The 12,594-nt window shown below is 42.1% G+C and overlaps 1 protein-coding gene across 9 annotated transcripts in view; it reads left to right on the top strand.

Annotated features, from left to right (window-relative positions):
* Positions 1-12,594, top strand: part of DYM (dymeclin) — a 173,064-nt gene that overhangs the window by 85,514 nt on the left and 74,956 nt on the right. For 4 of the 9 annotated variants that reach the window (XM_083702685.1, XM_083702686.1, XM_083702687.1 and 1 more), the window contains exon 15: positions 10,609-10,773. The exons of the other annotated variants lie outside the window; for them this stretch is intronic. In XM_083702685.1, coding sequence (XP_083558811.1) covers positions 10,609-10,773 — 165 coding nt within the window. The remainder of the gene's footprint in view (positions 1-10,608; positions 10,774-12,594) is intronic. 9 annotated transcript variants of the gene reach the window in all.

The following is a 12,594-nucleotide window of genomic DNA, read 5'->3' on the forward strand; positions in this document are numbered from 1 at the left end:
TTCCCTTTTCTTTAATATCTGTAGCATTTAACATTGGCAATCTTCCATGGATAGACGATTGGACTGATTGTTCTTACGGAATATTCTGCACATACGTTTTTGTAACCTATAAGTATAAATTCTTTCATCTAAAATTTAATTTGTGTGCTGTCCAGTTCAAACCACAAACACTATTTAGATTTCTGTATGCCAGGTTAAATAATAGCATTCCAATGCTCTCTAATATCTGAATCTATCTTTAAATTCGGTGATGTTTAAGGAATTCGGGTTCAGAAAAGCATAGGTTTTTGCACCTGTGGTCATTTGTTTAATATGTTACAGTGACAGTGCAATTCTGTTTTTCTCTACTTTTAAGTCCTGTTGAATTCATTGATGTTTACTCTCTAGTGAGTGCATATAATATTAGTCAAATTTTGGACATTTAGGCTGCAATGTCAGCATTCACGTAAGAGTACTGATAACCTCAAATTAATCTGATGAATGCCTGAAAAGAGATCTGTTTCTCCACTATTTAGACATACACAAGTAAATGATGACAATGATACTTAGGTGATTGTTAACATCACTTATGTTTGTTTGATTTTTGAAATATCAATACTTTTTGTCTGGTATTTTCAGATAATGCATGTGAGTTTGGTCATTCAGCAAAGAATGAATGATTAGCCTTTTTTTGCTAAGTAATGCCGTCATATTTTCAAACGGGACTATGTATTTGTATCTATTAATTGTGGGCATCGGAAACATGCAAACTGGATAATAGTCGTATTTAAGTTCAGAAGCACTTGCCTGCATTGAAGCAATATTTTATTTAGGCAACTTCCTTAAATTACTCTGTGCTTCCTTCAAGCACCCTGCTATGCTCAGAGTGATAGCAACTAAACAACAATGTGTTTTTAGGACCACATAAGCATGTGTATGACAGAGGACTCGAAAAACCCATCTTGAGCCAGAGGATTGGGGAGGGGCACATATATATTTTTTCTTTTCAAAAAGCAAGGTAATATTTAAATAGAAGCTGGGATGAATTGATTCTGCAGAATATACCCACTCACCTGCATGCTGAGTACATCTAGGAAACCATGCAAATAATTGCATATACTAAAGGACCCAACCTGCACACAGAGGTTCGTGACAACTGTCACCAAGTTGCCAATGCCCCCTTTGGGGGGAGGTGATAGAGAAGGCGATGGTGCCACAATTGCTGGCACTATTGGATGAGACTGGTTTTCTGGACCTATTTCCATCCAGGCTCAGTCCTGGTTGCGGGTCTGATTCTGCTCTGGCGGAGCATCTTTATTAGGAGAGAAACAAGAGGAATGTGACCCTGTTTGTTCTCCTTGATCTCTCAGAAGCCTTTGTCCTACTAGATCAGCTCTGTGAATTGGGAGCACTGTATCACAGTGGTTCTGCTCTTATCTACGGGGGTGATTATAGAAAGTAACATTGGGTGATTGCCTTCCAGCCTCCTGAGACATGTTCCATGGGGTGCTGCAGAGTACTATATTGTACCCGGTGCTATTCAACATCGATACAAGGCTGTGGGGACTAGTCATTAGGAAATTTGGAGCATGGTGTCATCAAGTATGCGGATGACACACAGCTCTGTTTCTCTGTAACATTGAGTCAGGAGATGCTGTGCAAGTCCTGAACCAGTGCCTAGACTGAGTAATGGTCTAGATGAGTGCCAATAAACAGCAGCTGAATCCCATCAAGACAGTCTCTGTGAGTAGTTCTCGGGTTCTGAGTAGATTCTGGATCGGATTGCACTCGCATCTGAAAGAACAGGAGCATAGCTTGAAGATACTGCTTTATGCAGCATTGTCCCTAAAGGTTCAGGGGACTTCATTCTCTAGGAGTGGCTGTGGCTGTTTCAACTTTTATGCCAGCTATGACCATTCCTAGACAGGGATAGGTTGGTAACAGTTTTCTACACATTGGTAACTTTTAGACTTGGTTATTGTAATGTGCTTTACAAGGGGGTGCCCTTGAATTTGATTGGGAAGCTGCAGCTAATGCAAAACTTTGCTGCATGGTTGCTTTTTGGGGCTACTTATAAACAATATATGACACTCCCATTAAAAGCACTGTGCTGGTTGCCAATTTGCTACTAGGCTAGATTCAAGCTGGTGTATAAAAGTCCTACACAGTACTGAACCAGAGTAATAGAGAAGCCCCCTACATCTCAGCCCCATTCACTTAGACCTGTGAATGAAGATATGATGATGGTGCCATATGCCCCTGCAATGAAGCCCACTGTGAGTTCAGCCCAAGCTTTTAGCACTAATTCTTTGGAATTCTCTTACCCAGATGTTAAGTAAGTGCCAATGTTGTTATATTTTCTCCCTAAGTCTTTGGCAGAACAAACCTTCAGTTATCAGCAGTTGTACGCCCTGGTTTTAAAAAAGATGGTTTTGTGCCAGAACTCTGTGCTTCATAAAAGCAATAACCTCATTTCATGCTACAATACTGGCTTGGTTTCACCTTCTAAATCCTCAAAGGATTCATCTGTAGAATTATAGTATCTGCATGTTAACTGAATCAAAGTAGTCGCACATTAGCTGAATCAAGTTGCATTTTGTAGCAGCAGCAAAAACAACAACAACCACAGAACTTTTTATAACTAGCCATGCCATAATTTTTTGTGCTGTAGAACAGTTCTACTTATATCTAACCATCTTTCCGCACCAAGTATATTAAGCAGTGTAATGGGCCACAAAAATAACTTTGCCCTTTCCAGGTAATTTATGGTGTATGTCAGATGGACAAAACACTAATACAGTACTTTCTAAAGGAAAAGCAAAGTGATTTGGAGGTATGAGAGTTAACTCCGTAGGAAATGACTGAAAATGGGAGTCCAAGAAATTTTGTACCAATTAGGTATCTCTGAGCAGAAATGGAGAATTATGGGTGTCATATTCTAAGCTAACCACATGTTACTAGGATAAAGTATATCTCTGGGCCAGTATTCCTGTTGCTGCCATTGCTACTGCACAAGATAAGTTATTTATATCACACCTGATAAGGATTTCAAACTTCTGTTTTGCCAGCTGGCCAATTAAGGATCCTAGTGTTTCATGCAAAGAAGTTGCAGTACTGTATACCAGTGCGAAATCATTTTTCTGTTGGCATTTTGTGACAAAGGGGGAACTTGAAAAACCAGGTAATAACAAAATTAGGGACTCTTAAAATCTACATAGAGGGAGAGACACTCTGGGAATGGTGATAGATTTTCATTGAGGAGACCAGAATTCAAAGCCTCACTCTGCTCTGAGGCTCTATGGGTAACAATGTAGCCCGTACTCTGCTCCCTGCGTAACCTGCCTTCTTTTATTGTTAATATAAAATAGAATAATTCCATCTATGAGGGACGCGGGTGGTGCTGTGGGTTAAACCACAGAGCCTAGGACTTGCCGATCAGAAGGTTGGCAGTTCAAATCCCTGAGACAGGGTGAGCTCCCGTTGCTCAGTCCCTGCTCCTGCCAACCTAGCAGTTTGAAAGCATGTCAAAGTGCAAGTAGATAAATAGGTACCGCTCCGGCGGGAAGGTAAACGGCATTTTCGTGCGCTGCTCTGGTTCGCCAGAAGCGGCTTGGTCATGTTGGCCACATGATCCGGAAGCTATATGCCGGCTCTCTCAGCCAATAAAGCGAGATGAGCGCTGCAACCCAAGAATCGATCACGCTGGACCTAATGGTCAGGGGTCCCTTTACCTTTAATTCCATTTACATTTCTGTAAGTTCCTTGGAAGAAGGGTGAGATTAACTATTTCACTCTTAGTAATGAATCTACAAAGCTGTCTCATGCTGATTCAGGCTGTTGATCTCTCATAGTATGGTTTGCTCTGACTGGCCGAAGCAAATCCAAAGCTCGTGTCTTTATTAACCCTGAGGTTGTTCTAATTGGAGATGCTGATACCCTGGGGGCTTGTGCATTCTTGCATTTGATCTACCATGTGCCTCTACCGCATTTGCATCATGGGACGCAAAACAATAGAGCGTATAGGGCAGAACTCAGATAGGTTTTGTTAACTTACACGCAGGAAGATAAAACTCTGAACACATTGTGAGAGCTTGCCCTAAATGATGGGGTAGAAATAAAATTTTAAAATGAATAATGGTAAGCATTACATTTGTAGTTCCCAATGTAGACAGCCCTGGGCAAGGATTCCAGTGGCCAGGCCATAGCTTGGCACAAATGTTAGTCTCTCTTCAATCCGCATGTCCTTAATCTTACAAACTTCTTTATATTCCCTATCATGCTTTTCTACAAGCTCTCTCCCTCTCCCCACCCCCACTGCCTCCGATCTGAAAAATGTTGTGTTTGGCCTCAAGGAACTGGTTGCATGGTGAAGAACTCGCCCCATCACTGCCAATTATGGGACTTTTTTTTATTGCTGCTCCTTTTTAAACATCACCATGGGTTGCTCTCAAAATGTGGGTTACCACAATACAGGGCAAATTGAAAACCTCCACATCTGATCATCACCCACCCTTTGTACATATGTGTGCAATTTGCAAGCATTCTGCACATTAAGTATCTTCTAAAAGTCCCTACTTTCACTGTGGTACTTTACGAAGGCATAAGTCAGGTTACATGTCAACCTGACAACTACGTTTTTAAGAGGACCCAAAATGTTTTGCATAGCAAACAATTTGTGTGTGTGTGGTGGTCTGACAATTCAGCTGAAACAATATGACCTAAATATTATGATCAGGCTTAGTAGAGACTGAGTTTTTGTGGCTCTTGTTTTCAGAGAACTTCACTGAGCTGACACACATGGCATGTATGTGCAGAAGACTTGCAAATCAAAACCTTACTTTTTATGAGTACAGTTCTATATATGCTACCCTCATTTTTTCTCTCCCCAGCTTGCTAGCTACTGAAAGACAAGTATTTGAGATTTATTAATAATCATTCTTAACATTTGCATAATGTTTTCAAGCTTTCAAATTCTTCACATGAATTCATTTAATTGTACAACAACTCCATATTGCAGGTGTGGGGAGGTGGGGTTAGGTAGACAGTGTGGCTTAAAATTTGTGACAGGATTTGAACCAGGGGCTTCCAGATTCATCAGCTCATTGTCTTCAGTACTTGAGAGCAGCTTGAATTTCTTGCTGCTACTGACATAGGCTATCTGAGGTCACTATCGTTCAAAAAGGAGAGTACTGCAAGGGTTGCATTTAATATTATTTTTTTTTACACACTAAGTGGAGTTCTTACTCTGGTGGTTTGGAAGCTGCAGTATTACTACTATTTCTCAACCACCTGGTAAAGTGAGAAGCCTGGGGCTTTGCAAGAGGAGCCAGTGTTGCAGCTCCTCTCCACACCAGGGTTAACCCGAGTGGCTTGCCTGTTTCAAGGGGAAAAGCACAACTGATGCTCTTGGCAGGAAGTGTGGTCTGCGAACTTCAAGTGACTTGCTTGGCCATGTCATAATGGTCCCCTTACTTTGTCAAATAAAACCCTTGACTAGGGAGCGGGTGGCGCTGAGGTCTAAACCACAGAGCCTAGGGCTTGCCGGTCAGAAGGTCAGCGGTTCGAATCCCCACGACAGGGTGAGCTCCCGTTGTTCCGTCCCAGCTCCTCCCCACCTAGCAGTTCAAAAACACAACAAAGTGCAACTAGATAAATAGGTACCGCTCCGGCAGGAAGGTAAACGGTGTTTCCGTGCGCTACTCTGGTTCACCAGAAGCGGCTTAGTCATGCTGGCCACATGACCCGGAAGCTGTCTGCAGACTAACGCTGGCTCCCTTTGGCCCAGAGTCATCCATGATTGGACCTAATGGTCAGGGGTACCTTTACCTAGGGAGCGCCAGAAGAACTTGGCAGACATCCTTCCCTCTGAGAAGGGGTTGTGGTGTTCCACTAATCAACTTAGGTATGTTTTTGCCACTTAGATCTCTGTGTGAGAATTGTAACAATCTTCTTGAATCTTTTCAGAATACATTGATTACTCAACTGCTCTTCATCTTAGCTGCCTGATAAGTGTACTTCTCACCACATTTCAAACAATGACACATTTTTCTTTAGGCTTCACAGAGCCTGATCTCTCTATTAGAAATTATCATGTTTGAAGGGACCCTTAGTTCAATATTTTTAAATTTTGAGTCTGAGTAGCTCTTCTAACAGTAGTAGTTTGCTTTTCCTCCCGGTATTTATTCATTTATTAAAATGTTTATATCCCACCTCCACTCCTAATGGGCAGCTAACGACAGGTATTTGAAACATGATCCTCTAAAACTTAAAAAGAACACCACAGAACATCAGTGTTATGTCCATGAAGGAATAAGAATCATTCCACATTATGTCAAGGATCAAATGTCTACTTGTCAGTGTTGTTAGCTTTTGTGCTAAGCATGTATTCTGATTGTGCCCAGAGTGGCTTGCAAAGGAAAACACATAGCAATAAATAGTGGTTTTTCAGAAAGTACACTTAAAATAGTGAGGCAGCAGCACCAGAATAGAAAGCACATGGAAATCATATAAACACCTCTCTCGACAAATTTCCCTTTAACACACCAGCTGAATTTAGTGGGAGGGCATTCTGGTATATGGGTGCTATTACTGAGGAAGCCCAATCCCATATATTGGTCCGCTGAATCTCTAGTGGTGATGGGTCATAGAGTAGGACACCTGCAGTTGATAGCAAAGTCAGGGCAGGTTGATTAGTGATAATGTAGTTCCTGACATAGCCCAGTCCTTGGACATTTAGAGCTTCGAAGGTTAGCACTAGCACTTTACCAACTGAGCCAAGAACTAAATAGGCAGCCATGAATCTTCTATAAGATGTATGTTATGTGGTCTGGGCTCCAGTCAGTATTCTGGAAGCTACACTTCCAGCTGCCTGCAGTTGCCACATTGTCTCTAAAGGCAGCCCAATGTAGAGAGAACTGCAGGAATCCTACTTGAATGTCATTGGGCATCAGTGACCAGTGCTGTACGCAGTTTCACATGAAAAGGTAAACCAGCTGAAGCTGCTTGTAACCAAAAGAGAGAGGGGGAACCCCAGAGTATTGTAGAAAAGCACTAGGTCCAGGGAGCACTACTAAGTTGTTTACCTGATCCTCAAGAAAATATACCTCTATCCAGAATAGGCTATGCAACCAATCCTTAATTAGCGGAACTCCCACCTTGCAACACAACCATCTTGTCTGGATTAAATTTCAGCTTGCTCACCTTTGTCCATTCCTGTATTGATGCCAGATACTGATTAAGTACCTCTACTGCCTCCTTGGAATCAAGATGGAAAGAGGTAGATTTGAGTGTCGTGAGCATATTGGTGACACTTCAGCAGAAAAGCTATGCATGGATTCCCCGAGCTGTTTCTTGTAGATTTAAACAAGTATGAAAGGTGAGAGAAGGATAAACTGAATAGAAATCCACATTTCAAACAAATGTACCTACTTAACAGAGGTGCTGTAGATCTCAAACATGTTCTCTCTGTATGACCTTACCCCTTTAAGACTACATGAATGCATGTGCTTGAGTAACTGGTGTGTGACTGACAGACTGGTTGCACTTAACTCAGTCTCTGAAAATAGTGGTCCTAATATTTTAAAATTGTTCTCTGGAGATTTTATTTTCATATTGGTTTGGCTGTGCATTTCTTGGATCTTATCTTTGATCTCATGGCGTGGTAGTTCAAAAACATAAAGAATTTTGATACCGCTTTGGTTTAATAGAACAGATGATAATATTTTATTTTCTAATAACTCTTCAGATTTATACTGCACATAACCCTGGAAAAATTTTATACACTAAGAAGGCGCTAGAGATATTTTATTGGTTTCATTATCTCCAAAAATGGCAGAGTTTCATCCTTAAGTAAGAACAACTGTTTTCAATAGGAAAACTCCAAACCACACTTGTTGATTTCCCAGGCTCCAGTTACCCAGACATTCCAAACGCTGACTTTTTAGATGGTGATATCAAACATTTCAATGCTTTACTGCCACAGAGCTGGGAATTAATTTCCCTGTTTGCAAGAGGAAAATGTGTAGCCTGTAGTCTGCTGTGTGTAGCACATGTCTCCTTGCTGCATCCTCTTGGTTGGTTTGGGAGTTAAGAAGAAGAAAATACTCCTAGGAAAGTGCCTTTTATTCTTTAATAACTTCCTTTTCATAAATTTTAGTAATGAAATGCAGGTATTAAGTACATAATGTTCTTTCATGAAACAAAATAATTGGTTGTTTTAAGAAGCCCAGACACATATTGAACCTTGTGTATGAACCCAGCCTATATTTTATTCGTGAGAGAAGTAAAGAGAGAGAGAGAGAGAGAGAGAGAGAGAGAGAGAGAGAGAGAGAGAAGTTTTGCAGTCAGGGCAATCCCACCAAGATAAATATGCCTTCTTCTGGCTTCAGTGCTGGCTTCTGCATGTCATGAGGACAGCCAGAGGGGTAGAGCAAAAGACCCAATACGGGCCTTGATTCCTGAGGGTGTGGAGAAGTGTTGCCTGACCAAAATACCAATTTCCATTTAAATTGCTAAACCTAGGGACTAACTTCAACATTCCACTGATTATAGCTCCAAACTCACAAAATATAACTAGGGGGGTGGGGAGCCTAAACCGAAGTTTGGGGCAATCAAATACTGTATTTTTTGCTCTATAAGACTCACTTTTTCCCTCCTAAAAAGTAAGGGGAAATGTGTATGCGCCTTATGGAGCTAATGCAGGCTGCGCAGCTATCCCAGAAGCCAGAACAGCAAGAGGGATTGCTGCTTTCACTGCGCAGCGATCCCTCTTCCTGTTCTGGCTTCTGAGATTCAGAATATTTTTTTCCTTGTTTTCCTCCTCCAAAAACTAGGTGCGTCTTGTGGTCTGGCGTGTCTTATAGAGCGAAAAATACGGTATTTTCCATAGCTCTGCCTATGTGATGTGATGCTACTTATTACTGAACTATTTTTATGCCTCCTTTAAAGGTAAAAGTCCTCTTGAGGCAGCTCACAAGATAAAAACATGCAACAAAGCACAATAAATAAAGCTAGTAATAAATCAAAAAGCCTCCAAAACGTCAAGATAATTGACAGAAAAGGGACAGAGAATCCCAGTCCTGTCCCCAACCTCATTACCAGCTCCACTACAACAATGTCCCAACCCCAACCCCAAGTACAGCACTTGGCTTTTCTCCATAGGAATGAATGGCTACCATTCTCCTAGATGGGTAAAAGTGTGGGACTATACTTGGAATAAGAGCTGAAGTTATCTCAGATCCTGATGTGAGAAGCAGGTCCTCCTGTACTTGCCTCTCAGCTGTATCCCATGGAACTTAATGGGAGCATTGAGGACCAAGCTGACCTTGTTGGCATAGCCCTGCATTTTTCATCCTGAGAGGCCAGTATCAGCTTGGGCTAAGTCAAATGCAGTGCTTTTCTTTTCTCCATAATTAGCAGCCAGTCGCTTATGTGGCAGAAGGGCTGTAGCTCAGCGGTAGAGCTGTTCTGGATGCAGAAGGTCCCACATACAAGCCCCAGCATCTTCAGGAAGCACTAGGACCCACTCTTTTCGAAAGACCTGGAGTCCCACTGCCCGGTTAGTATAGATTACCTTTGCTAGCCCTATCACTCCAAATGTTTGGGGCTGTAGCTCCCATCTGATACAGTCCAAAACATCTGGAGAGACGCCATGTTGGCAAAGGCTGATGTAGACAATACTGATCTAGATGAACCAGTGATCTGATTTCCTATAAGGCACCTTTCTACATGGATGAAATTAAATGAATACAACTGGGCTGGGATAACAAATGAATGGCGTTACTGGGCTGGGAGTTAAAGCTGCTCCCTGCACATGACCTGGCTATTGAGACTTGTGTGCTCCTCCTCCTATCTATGCAGCCCTCCTCTATCTGAATAGGCCCTCTCTGGATTCTGTTTCTTGCTTGTATTACAGAGTGACAAATCCTGGGAACTGGAAGAGTATGTGTGAGAGAGAGATCAGTTACAACAGAGTCAAATGTCTGAGTGATTTCCCCCAAGAAGCTTCTGTTTGTGCAGCAGGAAGATAGAAGCGGATATACACTGGAAAACAAAACAAAACTCTAGAACTTAAAAGGCAGTCCTAAGATGATTCACGGACTCTAGGACTCAACAGCCCCATAACTCCCTAACGGTTGTGGCAAACTGGGTTATTGTTAACTGCTAAGTTTCTAAAAGCTGTTGTGAGAACCTCAAAGCATTCACTCAGCAATGAGCTCAGCCTTTTGGTTCCTCTAGTTGAAGATGGCAGTTTCCATAAAACCACACAAGCTGTGTGACTGTTCCCATAACATTTTATATTACATCTTGGCACAAGAGCCTTTGTCTTCAAGTCTCATGAAAAGGTGGTTTGAATTTTTCCCGAAAAGTAAATCCACAAACATTGGTGTGTTTACACACAACCTCCCTGCCAAAGCCGGCGACCTCCTTTGCGTCACTAATGAAATCATCCTGGGTTGTTGTAGAGACAACCCACCCTCTCTGCCTTTTCAACTTTATTTTTGTTCTCTAACTGCTGCTTTGCTCTTTGACATCTGCCACTGACTTGTTTGGATGTAGCTTTCTTAAAGGAAAATTCCTGTTTCTTTTTCCTCCCCACCCCTTTCCCCTCCCTTTACCCTTGTCTTGCAGTTACACCTGCCGCCACTTGCGGAGATATGTATATGTCTTGGACAAACTATATTTTCCCCACTCCCACTGCTCTACGCTGCAGCATTGCTTCTCGAGCCTCAGTGACAATGGAGAGGAGCTGCTGTCTTTAACTTGTTCTCACATTCTCAGATCTTATGCTTCCAGGTTATTAACCTCTGCTGTCCATTTACTGCATGCTGCATGCACTGTGTGACTGGTCTATGCATGTTGAAGGAAATAAATGGGGGGTGGGGGTGGTTCTGGATCACCAGTAACTTTTTACTAACAACCGCCCTTTATGTCTCCATAATACATGGGGTACAAATTGCAGATCCAGCATGGGTTCACAATAGAAAAGTATAAGCTGTATTTTCCATAAGCTGAGCATGGCTTTACTTTGCAAATATTCCATACACAGGATATGTAAATGTTTTAGTAACCTGTGGAGCCCCTAGCATAGCAGAATATTCTGTCCCCAAGTTCATTCTCGGGTCATAGAGGGAGTGGGCCTGTTAGGCCTCACCATCACCATGTGTGAACTGGTACAATGCAGCAGAAAAGCAGTGGTTTACAAATTGTGTTCCGGGGTACCCAGAAAACCTCTGAAAACCTCCAGGGAGTTCCTGAATGGGAAGATGAATCATTGCAGAGAAGTTTGCCTGAACAGCGTTTGCCTATCATGATGTAGAACGAATGCAGACATTTTGACAGATATGGAGCTACTCTTAAAACAGCAGCCCCAGATATATGCTTCTCCTCCCACAATATCTGGGAATACGTTTCCTTGCTTCCATGTTTTGGCTGCCACCTGTAGAGGAAGGGGAAGTCTCTATTGGACACCACATGATGTGGTTGAATCCCATTAGACAGCTGCCACTTTCACAAGTGGAACGGAAGTTGTCCCACCCCAAGAATTCACCCTCTTATTGGTGCCAGTCACATCCTGCCCTGTTATGTGAGCAACTGCTGAAACATTGCTGCTCCTTATCATGAATGGCTAACATGTGGAAAGGGTGGGGCTAGGGATACGGCCCTGCTTTCTACACACGACATGCAACATGTGAAGTGGACTAGTGTGAGAAGAGGGGGAAATAAGATACAAGGCTGCTATTGTTTTACAGTAGCCCCTGCATCATGTTTTTCTTCATTGAACTAGTGGAAAAATACCAGCAGTCACAGCTGGATTAAAGTGGTTAGGCAGATTTAGAGCTTGGTTTAGGCTACCAGGTCAAGTTTAACTGCCTTTTTTTTCTGGAGCTCCTAGGGTGCATGTTTCAGGAAAGGTGAAGTCAGGGGTGCGGAGATTGATTGAGCAAAACTTGTTGCTTGTTATATATTTTCTCATCCTGCCTCTGGAACTTTTCTATCTCGTAATCAAGTCAGGCGTGAGGTAGCGGTGGCATTAGTTGGGATAAAACCCTAACAGCATTTCTGAGTTGCCTCTTCAATTTGTTGAAATGCTGAAGGCAGTATACATAGGAGCCTACCCCCAAAGAACAATTTAAATAGTACATTTAATTTCATGCTACACGAGCTTTACACATTCTTTAATGTTTTGTGACCAGTGCCAAAATTTGGGGGGAAACATGGGGAAAATTGCATGACAAAAATTTGATCAGAACATGGAGAACATCCAGAATGGAAATAACAGTGTCCTGGCTATGCAAGCATATAATGGCGCAGAGACCATACAGTAAACATAAATAAAACCAGCTTGATTGTCAAGGGAGGAAAATGTGGCATGCAATGTTAAATACTTTTCCACTCTTAGAACAGAAGGAACTGTTGAGTAGTCTTCTAACCGAAGATGAGAACCTAGTTTGCGGGAGTGATTTTATTTACTTATTTTCAGATGTTGTATGCCACCCCAGAAAAGAGTTCTCTGGGTAGCTTACAGTAAAGGGAATAAGACTAAAAATAAGAGTAGGAAACTTTATTCAAAGAAGCATGCTTAGGAATGAAGGAGCTTGAGGCTTGGATCGCAGG

This window comes from Podarcis gaigeae (assembly GCF_964106915.1).
Source record: "Podarcis gaigeae genome assembly, chromosome: 11".
In the NCBI taxonomy this organism is placed as follows: Eukaryota; Metazoa; Chordata; class Lepidosauria; order Squamata; family Lacertidae; genus Podarcis; species Podarcis gaigeae.